Raw genomic sequence first — 21,750 nt, 5'->3', positions numbered from 1 at the left:
ATATAATAAATATTTTAACAATTTAAAAAATAAGTTAATTACAAAATTTATATTTAAAATTGTGTTAAAAATATATTGCTAATATTTTCTTTTTGCAAGAATTTCACAAATGCATTCTCTTCATCCAGTAATGTCTTGTACTCCGTATCACACACTATAAGTTTCAATTTTCTTGAAGATCAAATTATAAAGTATTAATTAGTCTATTAGTTAAGAAATTCAGTGTCAAAATGATTTCACATATTATTAATATATTTTTATCAATTTTTTAATATGCATTTAACACTCCATAATTTTAATAGAAAAAGATTATTTAATAATTTGTTAGCCAAAAATCTAAAGATACTAATTAATAGTAAGACCTAAACTGTGTACAAACTACATTAATTGTCCATCAACCAGTTTGTATAATTAAGTGGTTGTTGAAACGTAATCACGATACTTATTATTTGCTAATTATACTTTTGTTTCATGCATTTCATTATAATAAATTAATTTTATTTACAATAAATAATTAAAAAATGAAAATATGTATATTACATAATTTATACGATTTTTAAATGTTAAAAAACTAAGTTATGTTACTTTACATACAATAAGAACAAAATTATGATTCTTACACGTATCAGTAGGAAATATAATAAATACAAATATTAAATACTATAGTATTGCAAATTCATTTTTTATTTATAAGGAAAAATATTAAATATAATTTAAATTTTTTTAATTATCATTCAACTTGTTTTTGTTATGTATATTGTGTCACTGTTATTTCGAAGACACAAAACATCTCATAATATATTTAAATATCATTAGATATTTTTTAGGATAATATGTGTTCAAATTAACATATTAACTAAATTAAGTCATACGTTTCATATATAATCAATAAAATAATAAAATTAACTCAAAAAATTTGACCCAGTGACGTAAAGTTTCACTGTATTCGTGTGTGTGTTGAATTGTTTTATTAGGTGTTTTGTGTTCAAACCTCACCATTTATGGGCCAGTGACATCTATGAACAGAATATATATATATATAATTTTTTCAAATACCTCTTAAACTTAGTATATTTTAGATTAAAGAAAAATTATCCATTAACCTTCTCATATTTATTTTTACTCAGAGGAATTAATTAAAAAATATTACAAAGACCGACTGATTATGCATTTAACTTTTATGGATAATTGTTGGTAGGTTTCAGGTATATTTATTGATTTCCTGTGGTGAAGTCTCCACGTGCAACATCCAAAACCTGTAACACTTTATGTGCTGGACCAATATTATTTATCTAGTTTATAAACAAGCATATACTTAAGTGTAAATTTCAGTGCCTTCGTCATTACTTGAATCGAAACGTAATGGTAAAACAAAAATGAAGTTATTATTAAGATTTTAAAATATTTAGAGCATGTTTGTTTGCATTTTTAAATTAAAAAATATTTTAAAAAAAATGCAAACAAATACTATTAATATTTTTTTGATAAATAGTTTAATTTTTTAAAATATAATAGATACATTTTAAGTTTTGAATATGTTAAATTTTTAAAAAAATTATACTTCTCAAAAACATTTATCAAGTATTCTTAGTTAAATTAAGAAAATATTTTAAAAGATTCTGAAAGGAAAAGAAAAGGCACAGGGCTTGTTGAGTCCAATTCTTAAAGTTTTGTATATGTGTAATTTAAATATTTTTTCCTTAAAATATATTAAATTTTAACCTTACTTTTTATAATTTTTATTTTATATTTTAAAAATATATATTGATTGTAGTTCCTTTCACTAATTTTATTTCATGGAAAAGTGACACATAACAGTATCTAAGTTAGTCATATTATCATTTAACTATAAATAAAATCTAAAGTTAATAATTTTGAAATATGTATGCACTAAATTTTTTTTTATAGGAACCAATATATATATATATATTCATGCTTTGTTTAGACTCATCTAAGAAAATTTAAGGCTCAATCTAAATCAGGTTTTAGATAAATTTTGAATCATTTGGTAGTGTTTGAATCAATTCTTAAACATCTCTATCTCTGCTAGTTTTTTTTTTATTTTTTTAGTGGGGTTCTTGTTATTCATAAATAAATTCTGTTTTGGGGCCTTTGGTTCATTACCGACACATTATCAGTTAGACTGTGTCAATTTATCTGTATATTAATAATTTACCAGAGAATTTTTATTTTTATTTTTTTGCGGGTAACAAATTAAGTACATGTGTGGAATTACCTATGTCTAAAAAATATTTTTAAAAATATGAAAAATAAAAAAAAGTCAAAATACATACTAAAAATAACAATAAAAGGTTGGTGCACTGACACACTTTTATTTTAAAAAACAACAATATAACTTTATTTCAAATTTTGCCAAAAAAAGCATCAATTTTACATTGATAATAACTAAATATCTATCACCTGAGTTGTTGTCAGAGTAATTGGGTTTCCTCTCAAAATCCAGCACCATAAATACAACACCTATTTATAGGTTGAAATTTTTTACTTCTCTATATCGTCTTTGACAAATGCTTTTAGTGCCTGATTGTTTTTCGGATGATCCAATACGATCGATGGATCGAGTTTTCAAAATTAAAATCAAAGGTTATCATGATTTACAAATCGATTATTAAGGTTCCAAATTTTTCATTATAAAATAATCAATTTTCATGATTTTCAATGAAAAATCAATCAGGCGCTTAAGGAAGTATAGTGAACTTTAAAACAAGTATAGTTCCTAATAAAACTAAAAGCAACAGAAAAAGATTAAACATTTTTTCAAAACTCGACTGATTAATCGGTGCAGCTTTAATAAATGTAATAAATCCTTATCTACTCTGCGATTTTCCCTATGTTCCATTGATTTGGTACGCAGAATGGAGTACCACTCAACAATACGTGTTTCATTGAGTTTTCGTTTTTCTGAAGTTAAAGCCATAAATGACGTAATTGTCATCTACCAGTTTATTAGTAGTCTCTCGTGGCTGGTTTGTCACCGTACGATAGAGCCGTGGGGAGGAGAAATTTCTTCTGTAATGTAACCATTTGTTTGGTCATACGTGGAAAATTGGGTTTCTAATTCATTAAATTTTGATTTGGATACATGTGATTTATTTTTGTTAATCTGTTCAAAATGCAGAAATAATTAAAGTTTTTAGTATTATTTAAATTCACATTTAATTAGCTATAATTTTATATTTATTTTAACTATTATTTATATTTAACATGATTTTAAATATGTTATTAAATTATTACATTAATCTATATTGAAAACACGGTGAAAAAGAGACTTTTGTCTTATGCAAATATATTTTAAGGAAGAAAGTGCATAATTACAATCGTTAATTCAAATTTTATAATTTATTATATAGTATTTTGTTCTTATTTATTTTTTAAAAAAGATATATATATATATATTAAAAATAATTATTTTATTAGAATTAATTATTAATCTTTTTAATTTATCTTTTATTAGTAAATTTTTAACTCTTAAACTACTTAAAAATAAACAAAAGGACGTTAGTGGAAAAAAAATAACAAATTGTATTATTTAAAACTTTTACATAAACATAAATAAAAACAATATTTTTCTTCTCTTCTGCAAATAAATAGCAACAGAATTAGTATGTGATTATACTTTGCCACAATTATAATTATTAATTTTGTAATTAATAGTTATAGTTTTAAACTTTTTAAAAGTGCAATTCTTACTTTACAGGAGTCTAATTTCTTGGGAATGTACGATATAGTATAACTATAGATGCCACTATATTCAATTTAAAGACTGTATGTCAAATGTTAATCAGATTATGTAGGGTATCTAAACTACTTAATAATAATAATAATAATAATAATAATAATAATACGTCTAAACATTTCTATGTTGAGTGATAATCTTATTTGGATACTTGCTAAAAGTGTATGTGTTTTTTTTTTCTCGACCACCTTAAAGGAAAATAAGATAATACGGATATGTGTCACTCTTGTCTTCCTATGTCAGCTACAAGAAAAGTAAAGACCAACGCTCGCCTTGTTTCATAGAAAAGGAAAATAAGGAGAGTAAAAAAAATTACAATTTAAGTTGAAGAGAGAATAAGAAGAGAAAAAAAAAATTAAATTTTTACTTTAAAAATATTTTTTTACTCATTAATTAAATAAAAAAATGCATCCTTATTTATGTTTCTCTTTCCATTCAACCAAATCATAGTCATATTATATATATAACGATAATTATAATTTAAACGATAAAATATGGACATAGTAAGATAATGTATTTGTTTATTCACCGACAGACACCAAACCTTCTCAACTCCTGAATGAGGCCTCCCACCACCACTTTGGTGTTACACTCCCCACTACTGCATCGTTATCCATCATCCGCAATAGTTTTGAACATTCAGCATATCTTCAATTTTTTTAGCGTAATTCGTTTTTTCCTTAGCTGTTCAGTTCTTAAAAAAAAGTGTTATTTTTGTAATTGGAAGTAAAACTAAAAATATTTTTTTAAATTCAAACCGTTCAAAATATCTTAGGGCCAAATCTGGAAGAAAAAAAAACAACATTTAGAAATCAAATTATCTAATCACATGACTTTTAGCCTAATACATGTGTAGTTTTTATCCTTGTTGAGTGTTGACGAAAGCACAAAATTAAAAACAAGTCAATATATTCAAAGATTGAATTATGCTCTACATACAAACAAATTAGTTAAATAAACGTAATAATATTTGCTTCATGGGAACTTGGGCCTATCTAACATCACTTTTAACAAAGCTTACAACAGATCGAAAGCTTACAACAGATAGAAAACGGAATTTTGTTCTCCTCAGAATGAACAATGGAACACAAGTATCGTGGAATGTCCACGATATTGTGACCATACAAATGAAGCAGTATCCAGAAATGAAAAGGATAAAAGAATTTTATTAGATGATGCATAGGGTTCATTTCAGTGACCGGGTTTATCCGGGGTCCATAATCCAAGAGGACCAATTTTTACATGCAAAATACTGAAATGGTGCTTTGTTCATTTGAATTTCATATGCGAATACCGTGGACCAAGGAATCAAATTATAATACATTTCATGGTCTCATAATCCCAAAGTGAATCATGCTTTACCTTATTGAAGAATAAATCCGTAGCATCAGATAATGATATCCATTGGGTATTCTTGATCACCCACGAGCAACAAATGAGACCCTTCTTCTATTACCTTAGCACCAGCCTCATTTGCTCTACTAAGATGCTCACAAGGACTTAGCTCAAATCTGGCATGGTTTTTCTCCCCAGCATCTAGCAATACGCTCTGGAAACCCACCAACTGTTTCACGGGACTTCCAGTTCTATGTTTTCTTGGTTTCATAAATAGCAACACAGGATGCTTCCCCACCATGCTTCCATGATTTTCAACTCTCACCGTGACTGAGACTGACATGCTTTGGCAGGTTTCTTCACCCAACTCTGAAACTAATTTGTATCTGATGTTTTCTGAATTTTCGACCATCATATAAGTGAATGATTGGTTAAAGTGAAGCTTGTCATGTGTCACAGAAACAAACTCATAGGAATACTTTGAGTAGCTTAGTCCATAGCCAAATTCATACACCTTTGGACCCTCGTAAAATCGGTAAGTTCTCCCAGGGTAACCGGTTGAAGGATCAGCTCGCATCCTCATGTCTGTCATTGGTACTTTGATATAATCTTTTGGGTACCAAGTCATTGGTAATCTTCCTCCTGCATTGTATTGATGACAAACAGCACAACATTTGAATAATAAACTTGAATATGTAAACTACTAGGCCTTTTAATGTTTGTTCATTAGTTCATGGATACAATACAAGTAAACCTCCACTTAATTCATTGGCATTACAACTATTAGTCACTTTAATCCTTATCTTTGCAAAATGTTTCAAAACATCATTTACTTCAGTCCTTGATGCCCTTGTAAAAATACAGTGAAAAAAAATTAAAAAAGTAAACAAAATTTCACAGAGTCAGTGACGAAAAGTTTGATATAGAAGTTAAAATGAAAGACGTTTGAAATATAAGAGACCCTTATTTATAATACAATTAAAAGGAAAATTCACCTGGATTGTGGTCACCAAAGATAATCTGTGCAAGTGCAACGCCTCCAAGTTCCCCGGGGTAACCGGCCCAGAGGATGCCTCCAACTTTGGGGTCATATTTGGCAGAACTGATATCTATTGGCCCTCCACTAAGGATCACCAAAATAACTGGTCTCTTAGAGGCTTTGGCAACACTATTGATGAGTTCCAGTTGCTTGCCTGGCAAGTCAAGGTGAACACGATCACGTTCTTCCCTCTCTTCGCTTTGATCCAACCCCATAACTAGCACCACATAATCAACTTTTTTTGCAACTTCAACTGCCTGGTCTATTTGAGCTGAAGAGCACTTTGGTCCACCATCACAGCCAGGGTGATAAACCGCATTCTTAACATAGTGCTGAAACCCTTGTAATATTGTGACATATTTACAAGGAGGGCCAGCATAGTTTCCTAGAAGAGTTAGCGGAGAAGCATTGGCATTGGGACCTATCACCGCTAAGGAAGTAGTGGGGCTTGTTTTTGGAAGTGGGAGAAGTGCTGCAGAGTTCTTTAAGAGGACAATGCCATTTCTTGCAGCTTCAAGAGCTAGATATTGGTGCTCTTTGGAACACACATGATTGGGACCAATCATGCCAAATGAGAGCTTGGTTGGATTTCCTCCAAACAGGCCTAGCCTCATTCTAATGGAAAACAGATTGTGAAGAGCACGGTCTATTCCAGATATAGGTAATTTTTTCTGCAGCACTGCTGATTTTGCATGGTCTGTCAAATAAGAACCACATTCCAAATCCATCCCTGCAAATTTGATAAACTTAAGCATCGCATGAAATCTAGAAAATACATACCTAATTGCTTAATATCTTTTCTAACAGATTTATGGTCTGTTAGAAATTGTGTTGAAATGCATTGAAAATCATAGAGTAGGTGTACTTTTTGGTTTTTCAAAAAAAATAAAATTATAATTTGTTAAGCAGTACTCTTAAGGTACTAGTTAACATTTTCAATAGATTTAGGTAGTTTAAAAGAATTTTTAGTACCTATATATATTATTTTAAAAATTAGTTCTTATAAAAAAATTATTAGTATTTAAATTAAAAGGATAAAAAATTTGTTTTTTTATTAAAGACTAAATACTAATAAATCTTTTTTATAGAGATCAATTCTAAAAAACACAATATTTATTAGAACAAAAACTTATTTAAGTCGATGGAAGTATTATACCTGAATAGCTTTAGTTGTATAAATACTATAATACGTTTTTGGTCTTTTCGGTCCAAAGCAATCAAGCAGCTCCACGAAAGAAGCGTGGGTCCACGACCAAAAAACAAAAAAGCGCAGGTCTAAAGATTTTTTTTTGTCAACCGCATGTCTAAAGAGAGAACAGCAGGTTCTTCGTTTCTTTCTGGACTCACGAGAAAGGGTTTGGGCCCAATTTTAATTGGGCCAGTTTCAAGAGTGTGTGTGATTTATAAAATATGTATACGAAAATCATGGCCCAAAAATGACATTTATCTTTTTCTGTTTGGGTGTAAAGAGTGTTAACTGTGGAATCGTGTCCAATGATGACTCGTGATTATCTCTCCAATTGGACATTTTACTGTGCACAAGTGTAAATATTTTAATTTGTAAGGACGTAAGTGTCATCATGTAAAGAAGAATGATCGACACTCACGGCTGTGGAAGGTTAGCTGAAAGGAAGTCTTCTTTGGGGGCTCATTGATGTAGGCGAAATCGAGAAAAAGAAAGACATATAGACAAGAACAGATTGAGCCGAAGAGATAAAATTTAAATGCTTTAAAAGAAAAACATATATTTGAATATAAAGTAAAGTAAAAGTTATGCAATTGGTCGTTCTTTAAATAGAAAACTGATATAAGAAACTTTAAAAAGGGATAATTGTGAAAAAGAATAATTCCCCTTCCCTAAACTTAATAAAAAAATAATTGTCACAAAATAAAAGAGATCCAAGATGAGATAATGGGTAGTGGCACTGGGGCCAGCCTGGTAGTGTGGGCCTAACCATAAGACTTTACCATTAATTTAGGCTTAAGGATAAAATCCAAAGGCTTGATAACCGACAAAAAAAGGCTTAAAGCATAAAAGGAACTTGCGATCAGGTAATTACAAATTACCCATTTCACTTTGTGATTTCAATTATAGCCAAGATTTAGTAATTAGTAGTATGATGGCTATTATTATTATCACCTAAAGCAAGGGAATGAAAGATAAATGATAACGACAACGAAGGGTTGGGTGCCACCATACCAGCCCGAAGAACATCAGCTACAGCATCCTCTGGTGATTTTGCATACCCTTGCTTGTCATGTATGATCCCCACTGCTCCACAATCCGACGTAATATACCTGATTGTTTCACCCATAAACTTTCCATTTTATGAAAGAATTAACACTTGCTTTTAAAAGAATTAGAAAATAAAAACAAAGGACTAATTAATCACCCATGGAAACCCCATTGTTTTCTGGCGGTTTTGGTTAAGAGATTGAAATCCGCACAGTTTGGAACCCCATTGACGCGGTTGTAAGCACACATTATCCCACTGGCTCGTCCTTGCTGTACACAACTCTGAAATGGAGGTTGATATGTGTCCTCTAAATCTTGCAAAGTAACCTACATCATAATAATAATGTATACCGGACATTCAGAAAAAGGCAAAAAGAGATAAAGTAAACAAGCATTAACCACCCCATGATCATCATATACAAATCAATCAGAGACCCACCATTGCAAATATTGAATATACAATCCTGAAACATTACTAGAGTGTGTGTGTGACATGACAACTTACGCGAGCATCGAAAACAAAGCGATCGACGCCCTTCCAATTGTCCAAATCATAAGCCGTGAAATGCTTGCAACAAGCAGAAGCTTGAAGATGACCCCTGAATTTTCCTCCTTTGAAGGAATCTCCTTGAAGGCCTCTGACATAGGAAACTGCATAGTGAGAAGACACTAATGGGTCTTCGCCAGCTGTTTCTTGTCCTCTCCCCCATCTGGGGTCTCTAAATATGTTAATATTCGGAGCCCAAAATGTCATTCCCATAGCTTGCCCAGCATTGTAGATAGCCCTCGCTTCAACTCCAATTGCCTTCAACACAGAACATCAAATTCAAAATAAATTTAAAAAAATAATTAATTAGATAACAAATCCACACGTTACTTCCTTAATGACAAATTAAAATTGTGCATTAAAATTCTAACATAGTTTAATGGTAACTACGAGTGAGTCCTGACCTGGGCGATTTGGTACCAGAGGTGGGAGTCAAAGGTGGCTGCAGTGAGGATAACTTGAGGGAAGCTAGTGGCAGAGGAGATGGTGCCATTGAAGCGAATGCCACGACCAACGTTTCCAACGCCATGCAGTGCTTCACTCCACCATTGGTAACCGGGAATACCCAGTCGCGGAATGGGAGGGGCTGTGTTAACGAGTTGGGAGAGTTTTTCATCCAATGTGAGTCTAGAAACAAGGTCTTTGGTGCGTTGAGAGATTGGAAGCTTTGGGTTGCAGAAGGGGTAGGATCTGGAGGATGGGTTCGACCAATCGCAAGCGAATGGTGGCTCAGATAACTGGGCATTGGCGTGGAACAGAGTTAGGAAAATTAATGGTACAAAGGTAAAGGTAAAGGCTACTGAGACTGAGACTGAGAGGGCCATACCCTCAAACCGATACTGCAGTAATGCACCCACCTATCGGTGTTCAATGTCAAGCTATAACGTGGTGTTACAGTTGTTTTTCTCAATTATTGTTCTTTTCATTTTATACCATATTTTATGGTACAGTTCTTTTCAATAGAATTGTTTGTTTTTGTTTGTTAAATTATTAAATTCATTTTAATTGTAAACATTAGATTCAAATTAATATTATGATATGAAATACTGAATTCAGTTTTATTATTTAAATAATTAAAAATTGAGATCATATATACATTTGTACTCTGTATATCCCAAAAGTATAGTAAAAATAAAATAAAACAAAACTAAATTGTCTCCAAAAGTCGTACACGAAAAGTGTTTCGTGTGTTAACTCTTGCCACGTGCATTTTACAAGTCTTATTTGTTATGTAATATGACATTATAAATTTGAATCAATTTATTAAATATTTTTATGATAAAGTTATAAGAATATCTATTTTTCATGCCTATGGATAAATCGTAATGTATAATCAACAGGTAAAACTTTATTAGAAGTTAAAATATAATAGTTATAAATACAAATAAATATATTAATACTTTAAAATTTTATCAGATATGTTGTTTGAGAGGGATAAATAAAATTGATAATGACGTGAATGAATATATAAAAATTTTAAAAGCAGTAAACTATTTTAGTTTGTCTAACGAAGAAAAATTTAAAAGCAATGTACATACGTTAACATATATCGAGTTAAGAATGTCAGGGATATTGTTTTATTGCTTTGAGTAATATACTGTCTTTAATCGATATTAATAAAAAAAAAGTTGTTTATATTAATTATTTCACATCACGTGTATTAATTATAGTTAATTTAAATTTAATTTAACAAAAAAAAAATTAATATAGGAAAAAATTTAATTTAACAACCATAAGAGTAACTCTTAAAAATATTATTATTTAAAAATAATTATTCAAAATTATAAAATAGAGGTGAATTTATAGTGAAATTGTATATATAAATTGTGTGTATATCATAAAAAAATTAACTGTGATTCTGTCTGTGAACGTAATTTTGATACAATATAAAAAAAAAAAACTATTAATGCATTTCATTTAAATTCTAAAAATATTAAACTTATTTATTATTTTATAACTCGAAAAAGTTCATAAGAAATACATGAGTAATTATTTAAATAAATAACACTGTAATTTAACTTGACTTCTGTAACTTGACTAATTGATTAAAACTCTGATACTGTATCGAGGATCAAATCTCGTGAAACTTAAACTATTAAGTTAAATACTTTTTTAAGATAGAAATTAAGTGACATAAAAGAATACTTCTGTTATAATTATTTTAAGCAAAAACTTCTTATAAAAATATTTTGTATTAATTCAACTATTAAATAATATGATACTAATACATTAATTATGTCTACTAAATTTTGATAAAATATACGATTAAAAATATGTAATTTTGTAATTATTTATTTATATTTAAAAATGTATACAATATTATTTGTAAAGTGTTAATTAATTTGTTATAAATTTAATATATTTAATAAAAAATAATCAACTAATTATATTGATGAAATTTAATATTTATAAATAAATATTAAATAAAAAATTTGACAATAATTATTCTTAAATTAACTTTATCATCACCGCTTATTTATTATTTTATATCTCAATCTACAAAATGTTGTAGCATTTTACAATTTGAATATTTGATAAATTTGGTTTAGATAAAACTACTTTTTGTAAATGCCAATGAGCTAGAAAAGAACGATAATTATTTTTTTCCTTTCCTTTTTTTTTTTTTTGTCAATATTCTTTTTCCTTTCAAAGAGTGGGCTTTCAGCCAATAATTTAATTCCAGCGACGAACGGGCTTGGGCATGGAAGTTGGTAGTGACTACAACTGTTTAAACCCAAAGATGATGAAAAGTGGCCCATGTCAGCCACCTTTATTCCTTAATACTTTGGATAAAAAAAAAAATCAGGTTGATGCGAGAGAAAAAAAATGCAGCATCAATATGTAACTAAAATAAGGTTTATTTTACTTTTCACATTTCAACTTATTTTATTTTTGAAAAATCCATTATTTTAAATTTTATCTTATTCAAATGACAACGTATGGACTCGTAGCAATTGCTGCTGACACTTTATCTTATTGCTACCATTTTCAAGTTCAGAAAGAATGACACGCTTTCTTTTCTAATTAATAGAAAGCTTGTCTTTAACGTAAGTAAAATTGAAAGTTAATCAAATTAGAGTAATGAATGATATTTGATGGAACCAGAACCATCACTCTTCTGAAAAAAATCAAACATTAGAACAGTTTGAGACAGTTTCTTATGAGACGACACCTTGAAAACTAACCTATTATTCAAAAATATCTGCCTCGAAAAGTTAAAATATTAATTGAATAAAATACCCCCTCTGAGTGCAATGTGTCCCATCAACTCCAAATTAATTAAAATTCCCTATCTAATTAATCTTCTTCGTTACCTTATCTAATTAGGCAGTTGGCAGTGCTTTCCAGTGTCGGTTATTAAAATGTTGTAAATAATTATAACAAGTAATCTTTTAGTACACTCATATATTATCATATAGGATAAATTATTTGATTTTATATATATATATAAAACTAATTCATTCCAACCGTTTCTCTTCCGTGAATCGCAAGGAACCTCCGCTTTTCCCTAACTTTTTTTGTTTTGTTTAATGTTCCGTTAATGTGATTTTATGTACGTTTTGGACCGCAAAATAATAAAATACTTAATTAATAATAAATTTTAAATGTAATTTTTTAAAAATATTTCAGTGCTATTTTTAGTAAAAACTAAAATTTTAATTTAATAAAATACGTTTTTGATCAATAATTTAATTCAATTTTGATTTAGTAATTTTTTTCACATAACAAATTTGGATACCTTTAATATTTAATTCATTTTTCATACAATAATTTATGTCGTAAAATTCATCATAAGACTTATTTTAAGAAACTCAAATGGCTCCTAGAATATAAGTTTGTTTATAAAAATTATTCAAATAAAAATAAAAAATATTTTGATGAGTTATGTCAATGAATTTATTGATATAGTGATGTTTTTTATTGTATCATGACAAAACTTTAAAAAATTAACATTGTGAAAACTAAAAGAAATCAAATTCTTTAAAATATAAAAAATTAAAATCGACATAAATAATTAAAAACTAACGATATATTTAAACATTACTTTTAGCTAATCAACTTTATTTTGATTGCATCAAGATGACTACATATGGCACTAGACCTTCACATAGCTGCATTTTAATCATGCCTTAATATCCTTGATTCCTTAATTTAAAAGTGAAGAAAAGCTTATCATTCAATGATTTTAAAACTATTTTGTTGTTTAGACTATTTAAAACAACATTTCATTTTATTTCATTGGACTATTAAAAATACTTCCAGTTCAATTTAGTTTAGTTAAACTGTAGTATAAAACTTAAATCAAAACGAAACAATTTGGATGAATTAATTATTTTTTTAATGGACAACTTTATTATATTACTTATATAAGATATTAGTATATTAATTATTTTTAATCTGTTCATTAATTTTGAATATATTTTTTAACATGTGTCTAATAATGTATATTAAAATATTAAAAATATTTTTTTCTAAAAATTATAATATTTAATATCAAAAAATTGAACTAGACTAAATTAATTTAAGAGAATTCCGCAATTTTTTAAAAATTTATCGATTTCTAGTGTAACTCTTTCAAACAATTTGGGTCAAATTTTAAAAAAATATTTTTTATCCTTTAATTTTGTGAATTCTCTTAATAAAATGATGAAAATATTTAACATTTATATATAATATTTATATAAAAAACACTTTAAAAATAAATAAAAGATATAGCTGAATAAACAATTGATTATACTAAGGTCCTCGTACTAACTGGGATGAGGCGGTGAAACAAAGGCTAACTGACTAGGTCAGAGCTGCGTGATTTTAAGGTCAACGACTCAACAAAACTAATCATGGTTAAATAAACGCTGAGTAAACGGTGTTAGCTGTTGGAGAAATCAAAGTATGTGGACCAGCCGTTCTACGTTCGGCCACGTGGCGAAACCTCTGATCGCCAGGCTTCTTCAACTGTGCTCTCAGGCAGCCACGTGGACTGCTCAAATCGCCACTCGTGGATTCCATTTCCCCTTCCGAAGTAACCATTGGTTCAATGGGGACCACTCTTCAACTTTTTTCCAATCTATGCTAAACTTGTTTTCAAACGTTTCTTTCACCCACAATTTTCACGTAAGTTTTCATATACTAAAATTGTAATTAGTAGATTATTTATGTTTTCATTATTTACATTTGCTAACACTTTCTCCATATTTACAATTACATTCAATTAAATAATTTAAATATTTTAAGAGTTTCTTTTATCTTTAACATATATTTTTAGATTTTTTTTTATTTCTGTATAAAGTAAATGCTAAATTTGAAATATATTCATTGTTTAAAATATAAAAAAATAATATTTTTATTTGATGATTTAGATAATTGTAAAGTCAGTAACTTTAAAATTATTTGTAATTTAATGATAATACATTAGCGTAATTTTTAAAAGTATCAAATGACAAGTATATTTTGAAAAATCCAAATGTTATTTTGTTTAATATGCAGCGAGAAGACACCGTGACAGGGATGAGGAGGTTACTTTGTATGTCTCAAGCTTACACATATGCTTTGTTTGACATGTCGGAGACTCGGAAAGATAAGAAGATAAATAAATTTGTTTTTAGGTGTTGTAAGTTTGTCCGAAGTGAAAAATGAAGAAAATAATTTTGTGAAATCTAACAAAATACTGTATCGCCTCGATTAGCGCGATTTTGATAGAAACAAAGCTGTTATCTAATAGCAAGTTTTATACATTTTTAGTTTATTTTAAAATATAAAAAATTTATTGAAAAATAAAATAATATTTTTATAACAATAAATATAAAAAATAACACCATAAAAATAAAAAAATTGTTCAATTTAATTTTTAAAAAATATATAAATATGTTTAGACAATTATTTATTTCTTTTTACACTTAATTTTCATTTATCTAAACAAGTGATTCTTCTGTATTTTCTGTCTTAATTCTATTCATTTAAATAACATAATGTTTTTCACTATATTTCTTATTAAATATTCTTGTTTTTTTTTCTCTCTCAATTTCTTCCCTTCATCAACATAATAATAATAATGCATTCATTTATATTATTATTGTCGTGTTAAAATTTATTATAATGCATTATGATTATGCATTTATTGCTTAATTTAAATATTTTAACTGATTTTTAAAAAAATTCCTATTTAAAAATACGATTATAATTTTTTTAATTTTAAAAATTCAAATAAAATTAACATAAGCCTAAAAATTGACTATCTTGAGTTGAACTCCAAAGTGGCAGTTTCCTTTGATTTTCCACAATTTTTATAATACTTGGCAATAAGTGTTTATAATAATGTTATTTTTTGTGTTTGTTGTAACAAATATCAATAAAGTATAATATGCTCAATAAATATTATTTTAAAAATATTCATCTTAATGAATATGCATGATGAATAATCAATGAATATAAAGGTTTAAAATTTATGTCTAAAAGCACAAATCAGCTTATATGAGAGCATTCTATGTTAATTAAGTTTAAAATTTTAAAATACGACTACATAAAATTCTGGTGAGATTAAAATTTTTAATAATATTTTTTATACGTAAAACTCAAATATGGTAATTTACTTAAAAAAAATCATCCACGTACAAAGTCGTGTCCTTAATATAGTTTTGAAAAATTCAAAACACTTTCTGCGTGACTTTTGATTCACACGCATACACATGTACGGCAGTGATGCCATGGAAGTTAGATAGGGTTATGACGGTTTTAGTGCGTGTTGAATTTTACGTTTTGGATGCATAAGCTAATGAACTTGTGTTATTTTATCAAGTCTCATTGACTAGTATATGTAAAGGATAAATGGGATGGGTTAACTTATCCATATCTAATTAGGTTAACTAACCCAGGGGTTCACACCAATGAAAGCCAACCCAAGGCCCTGGCGTGGAGGTGATGAGAAGTAACGGCAGAGGAGGAACAGTAACGGGCGGTTAAACGGAGCCCACAGCACAGCCCACGGATTCCACTTCCTCTTAATACCGCAAGGCCAATGGACCCCACTCCCTCAACCTCCTTTCTTCTTCCTACTTCCTTAACCTTCTTTCACTGTCTATAAGTACAACACCCCTCACTCCTCTCGCTCTCCGCCCTTTACGCAACGAAATATTCTTCTCACTTTCTTTTCGTTATCACTTCTCCTTGTACTCTTTCTGTGTCTATCAAAATAACATAAAACAATCATGGAGCACTTTAACAACGACGATCTCGAGTACGTCTTCGATGACTACTTCGACGTCGCTGAATTCGAAGACGACGACATTGTTCCTCAACCAACCTCCGATTTCGATTCTCAGGACTCCGACTTTGAAGATGATTTTGCAACGGTAAATTTCATTCTCAACTCTTTCAAAGATTTTGCTTAGTCTATCGGTGAGATGATGGTGAGATTTTGTAACAGACTAATGCGAAGACGGATACGTCTGCTTGGGAAGCGAGAAACGGGAAAGATATTCAGGGAATTCCGTGGGAGAGGCTTAATTTTAGCAGAGACAAGTATCGCGAGACTCGATTGAAGCAGTATAAGAACTACGAGAACCTTTCGCGCTCTCGTCAGGACCTCGATAAGGTCGCTTTTTATGCTTTTTGGTTTCACGCCTTTGTTACAAATAAATACCACTTCGTGTCGTGTTGCTAAACCTTTTTTTTTTTTTTCTGGGTTTGCAGGAGTGTTTGAAGGTGCAGAAGGGGGAGGCCTTCTATGATTTCCAGTTCAATACAAGGCTTGTCAAATCGACAATTGTGCATTTCCAGGTAGAGACTTTGTTCATCGCCACTTACTATGTTAATTCCAGGACATTTGGGGGTGTTGGGATGATTCATTTGCCATTAGCTGCTACTTGTTCCATTTAAACGCATATATTATTGTCATTGAATAACGAAACATCGTAAGTTTGCGTTCATCTGTCTGATGTGTTATTATCTTTCTTATAGTGCTGACTTTTTTATTTCTATTTTTTTTTATGAACCGTTTTTATCAGATAAATGGATTGTTTGCTTTAATTACTTTGACGGTGAAAAGTTTTGTGATGCATAATTTTGGTATTCTAGTTTTGCAGGATTATGGAATTTGTGTTGTTCTTTTACGCACGGATGGAATTAAAGGCTTCCTCCTTTATAAAAGGATTTAATCTCTTTCGTATTTTATATGTACAAACTCCCAACCAAGTTGGTGTTTGATGTGTTTTCAAGATTAATGTGTGAAAATAATTTTCTCTCACTTAAATCTGTAAGATAATTACGTAAATAACTGTTTTGAACAATTCTGTATTGGTTTAATTTATGCAATGCCCGGATTTGTCTTTTATAAAAAAATGCGAATCTACTTTATGTTTCAGCAGGGTCTTTATATTTTGCCGTACTTGAAGGCTTTTAAATCTGGGATTTTTTATTTTTTTATTCCGAAATCCTCGTTTTTTTGGGCAGATGTTTCTCAATGGATTTTTTTTGCCTTATTCAACCTAGTTGTTATTCAGCTTTCTTTGTTAAGAAACAAAGAATTTTCAAAAGAATTATCTCCAATAGACACCGGATATTCTTTTCTACAGACAAGACGGTTTCATGCTAATTTATGGATATGGATGCATCAAGGCTATGGTATGATTTGATATTCTTAAATTTTTGGTGATTTCTTGTGAAAAGATTTTGGTCCATCTATATTATGTGTTTTCTTGCAACATAAAGACGGTGCACACACAGCCACCTATCCACATCCACATGCAACAACTTGAATCATGCTAACAGAGCTTTGTCGACTTTGCACCACCTTCTCCCACGTTTGAAATGGATTGCTAATAATGATTTCGTGCACGTTTCATTGTAATGTATAATACCTGTACTGCTTTTGAGTGGAATTAGCAGTCTTACCCTGTAAAAGTTGGCCCACGTTACTTTAATTTTGGTTAAATCAACAATCTATTTTGGATTCTGAAGCCCAATATTTTAGTCCTGGATTGGTGTTCTCTTTTATCGAAAGCTGGGAGGGGAAAGGTTTCCATGGTCGAAAAATCGTCTCGAGTTCCTTTTATCTCAAAATTTATTTACAAGAGATAAAATTTTGGGCAATGCCATTAGCAGTTGTGTCAAAAGGATTTATTTCTTGTTTTACAAATAAAACTTAGGGCAATGCCATCAGCAGTTGTGTCACAAGGATTTATTTCTTTTTTTACAAGTAATATTGGTAAGTTCTATGCTTATACAGTTGTAGAATAGCCCCTTATAACTGCAACAATGCAGCAACAACTGTGAGTTAATAATTCTTAAGCTAAGGTGTCCATAGTCTGTACCATTTTCTGTACCTTCAAATAATTTTGAACCTCCATGGGTGGTTCACTTTATTATTTTACTACTTTTTATGTATGATCATTCCGTTATACAAGCATTTTATTTGCCTTTGTAATTCATATATATCTGTTAACGTAGTGACTGTAGCATTATTTGTTTCTGCAGTTTAATTTATTGCTTAACCTGTTTCTACATTTAGGCCTTCTATTTCTCTCTCTGTCAGCTTTTAAAGCAGGTGGAAAGTGAGCAGCTTGGCAGGACCTTATTTTATGGTATGATAGGAAAATATCTAACCACATTTGAGAGGGCTCTAACAATATCTGTTATTAGTTAGTGTTGATTTCGTTGTTGTCAAAAGAGGCCTTGCCTCTTCATGCTTGGCCGTATATTTCTAGGATCATCTTGTATATAGATTAGTTATCATTTAATTACTGATTTACTGTTTACTTTATGTAGTTCTTTTCCTCCTTTATAGCCTATTACCTAATTACTGCTCTAGTACGTAGATGTTCCTAAATCATAGTAAAGCCCTTGGGTTAATTTGTTGGAAACATTTATGGTCAAGTTTTCTCTGAAAGTTTTGTATTCTTGTTTGCCTTCCTGTCGGGGATCATAAACTTTGCATATATTGGTGATTATTTATTTCCATGACATTGTAATATTCAATCTGGAACGACCATTCTGGTATTTACACTTTAAAACCCAAGCCTTTTCTGTTCTACGTCTGTTTTCCTTGTTCTCTCACTGGCACACATGACGTCCTCATGTCCATCTTTGACTCATAGATACAAGGCCTTCTCCACTATCTATATAATTCTGTGCTTTAAGACCAATATCATCTGCCACAATTAAAATTCCTGCCATCCAATTAACAAAATAGGATTTCAGTTACTCATAAGTGCATAATTTTGTAATCGTGTAACTCATTCCGGAATATAGAGTGCTGAAATTTTAGTGATTATTATGGACAAGGGAAAAGAGAATTTGCTGTGCAAAACACTGACCTTTTTATCTCTTTTTACACTGGTAATCTAAGTCAAGTACAAATTATAGACATACGAACAAAGACAAATCACAATCAATGTACTAATACAATAACTTCATACCACGATACTCTGACATGGTATACCCTACTACTATTCTTAATTCTACCAGTTATATTATTTGATAGAAACATTTCTAATTAACGGGTCATGTTCAATGCTGGAGTATGAGGCTTAGATTGATATCGGTGGTTGTTTACCATAATTATATGCTACTCTTTCTCTTTTCCAATTGGGTGTCGATATTGATGTCATCCATTTTCACGTCTGTGCAGCTGAGGAATTTGCTGTGGGCAACTTCAAAGCATGATGTATACCTAATGCAAAACTACTCAGTGATGCATTGGTCCTCGATACTACGAAGGAGTAAAGAAGTGCTTAATGTAGCCAAACCAATTATTCCAACCCTTGTATGTAACCACTTAGTTAATCAGATGTGTTTCTTTTCTACTCAATGCATTGGATATTTGGATATGAGTGTTCTTATGTTCTGTTGTAGAAGCGTCATGGATTTTTGGCTCAGCCTGTCTCCAGAGTGCAAATAAGCACCATGACCGTTAAGGAAAACCTGACGGTGGCGGGTGGTTTTCAGGGTGAGCTGATTTGCAAGGTATGGTAGATCATTTCTTTCAATATAATAATCAACTATATGAAGGCCTCTTTTTTAAATGTGTGTGAATTATTTGTGGACCAGAATTTGAGTCATCCGGGAGTAGCATTCTGCGGTAAAATAACTACAGATGATAATGCCATAACCAATGCTGTTGATGTTTACCGCAATCCAATGTAAGCAGCTAAATGCAGAACCTCAAGTTTGAAATTTTGATTTTTCGTTTTGATTTGGTTTAACCGAACCTTCACTTTGCAGTGGGTCGTTGAGGGCCATCACGGCAAATAATGATTCCCAAGTTCGGGTTTTTGACGTGGAGAGTTTTTCTTCTCTTGGGTGTTTCAAGTATGATTGGTCTGTTAATGTGAGTGTCATTAACTGATATTCCTGCTACGTAGTCTTCAACTCTAAAAGTCTTTTATGCAAATAACAATTACCTTTACGTACGTCACTCTGTAGAATGCTTCTGTTAGTCCGGATGGAAAGCTGTTGGCTGTTCTTGGGGACAGTACGGAGTGCTTGATAGCTGATGCTAACACCGGAAAGGTACGTTCAATATTGCAGTTGTTTTTTAGGTTTTACTGTCGTTAATGTTTTATTCGATTTCTGATTTTTTATATATCTTATGGAATTACTCAGGTTACAGGGAGCCTAAAAGGGCACTTAGACTACTCTTTTGCATCGGCTTGGCACCCAGATGGACGAATATTGGCCACTGGGAATCAGGACACAACATGTAGGTTGTGGGACATAAGGAATCCTTCAGAGTCTATAGCTGTGCTAAAGGGAAGAATGGGTGCAATAAGAGCCTTAAAATTCACATCTGATGGACGGTTTTTGGCCATGGCTGAGCCAGCAGACTTCGTTCATATTTTTGACTCACATTCTGGCTATGTACAAGGTCAAGAAATAGATCTATTTGGCGAGATTGCTGGTGTATCCTTTAGCCCGGACACAGAGGCTCTATTTGTGGGTATTGCTGACCGAACCTATGGTAGCTTGTTAGAGTTCATCAGAAAACGCCACAATAGTTATCTTATCTAGACTGCATGTTTTAATGGAGTGGAGTGCCTTCAAGATGTACAGCTATCTGCTCCACGTGCATATCCATCAGAGGATTTCTTGACTAGGTTGAAAATTTGATTTGTCGAGATGTTTTACAGGGTTATTTTTCTGTTAAATTTTGTGGAGAAGCAATTGTAAATTTGTGCTCTTGTGAGCTTTTTTTTTTTTTTTTAAAGTTAGAGCTCAAATGATAGATTAATTTTTGCCTTTGTATGAATTTCCGTGCTTGCTATTGTTTGTAAAAACTATGGAATCAAGCGTTCTATTTTGCTTTAAACTTATTTTTACCACATGAATGTCTTCCTGTTCTTTGAGTAATGAATGGATAGGCAGTTGACATTTTTACCACTAGCAGCGAGGTTGAAATAACAGATGTTGCTCAATTTCATCCCACCAAAACACATTTTTCCATCGTTGAAACAAGCTCTGTTGCATCTGTCTCGAAGACCACTATTCTTCTTGTCTTCGTCGTTATATATTTTATTTAAATGTAAATATATGAATTAAAATCAATTTGACCAAAAACAGAGAAAATTAAACAGACCGAATACATTCGAAGCGGGTAATATCCTAAGCTCATTTTTTTAGGGGTCGGAGCGGGCGGTGGATGGAAAAGGAAACAAGCGTAGTCCCGTCGATGCAGGCAACGTGGTATACCTTAAATTCATTTTAAATATCTATATTCTATACTATTCATATTGGACTCAATTGGCTTATGACTGTTCTAAAGCCGACGAACAGTTGTGTGTCCAAATGTCAAATTTTGATTATTTTACTACCGACCAAACAAATAAAGAATTGACGTTCATTCAATA

General features: G+C 30.6%; 2 protein-coding genes across 6 annotated transcripts; one reads left to right on the top strand and one right to left on the bottom strand.

Moving 5' to 3' along the window:
• Window positions 1-5,144: 5,144 nt before the first annotated feature.
• Window positions 5,145-13,942, bottom strand: LOC113867121 (probable beta-D-xylosidase 7). Its single transcript, XM_027502161.1, has 7 exons — window positions 13,778-13,942; window positions 9,319-9,753; window positions 8,873-9,172; window positions 8,525-8,694; window positions 8,332-8,429; window positions 6,088-6,861; window positions 5,145-5,734 (listed from the first exon to the last, which is right to left on the bottom strand). The coding sequence occupies exons 1-7, from the start codon at window positions 13,940-13,942 to the stop codon at window positions 5,145-5,147; spliced, it is 2,532 nt and encodes an 843-aa protein (XP_027357962.1).
• Window positions 13,943-16,014: 2,072 nt separating this feature from the next.
• LOC113867805 (uncharacterized WD repeat-containing protein C2A9.03) lies at window positions 16,015-21,223 on the top strand. 5 transcript variants are annotated; one of them, XM_027503300.1, is made up of 9 exons: window positions 16,015-16,260; window positions 16,335-16,502; window positions 16,601-16,687; window positions 19,536-19,670; window positions 19,763-19,870; window positions 19,955-20,046; window positions 20,129-20,234; window positions 20,330-20,416; window positions 20,510-21,223. In XM_027503300.1, the coding sequence occupies exons 1-9, from the start codon at window positions 16,117-16,119 to the stop codon at window positions 20,912-20,914; spliced, it is 1,332 nt and encodes a 443-aa protein (XP_027359101.1). In that variant the 5' UTR covers window positions 16,015-16,116; the 3' UTR covers window positions 20,915-21,223. The 5 variants fall into 5 exon arrangements, with proteins under 5 accessions (XP_027359101.1, XP_027359093.1, XP_027359108.1 ...); XM_027503292.1 differs by having other exon boundaries at window positions 19,760-19,870; XM_027503307.1 differs by having other exon boundaries at window positions 16,019-16,260; window positions 17,360-19,670; window positions 19,760-19,870.
• The last annotated feature ends 527 nt before the right edge of the window (window positions 21,224-21,750 follow it).

This window comes from Abrus precatorius, unplaced genomic scaffold (genome assembly GCF_003935025.1).
Source record: "Abrus precatorius isolate BTA unplaced genomic scaffold, Abrus_2018 Scaffold10, whole genome shotgun sequence".
NCBI lineage: Eukaryota > Viridiplantae > Streptophyta > Magnoliopsida > Fabales > Fabaceae > Abrus > Abrus precatorius.
The sequence above is the reverse complement of the archived record's forward strand: the minus strand, read 5'-3'. Positions and strand labels throughout refer to the sequence as shown.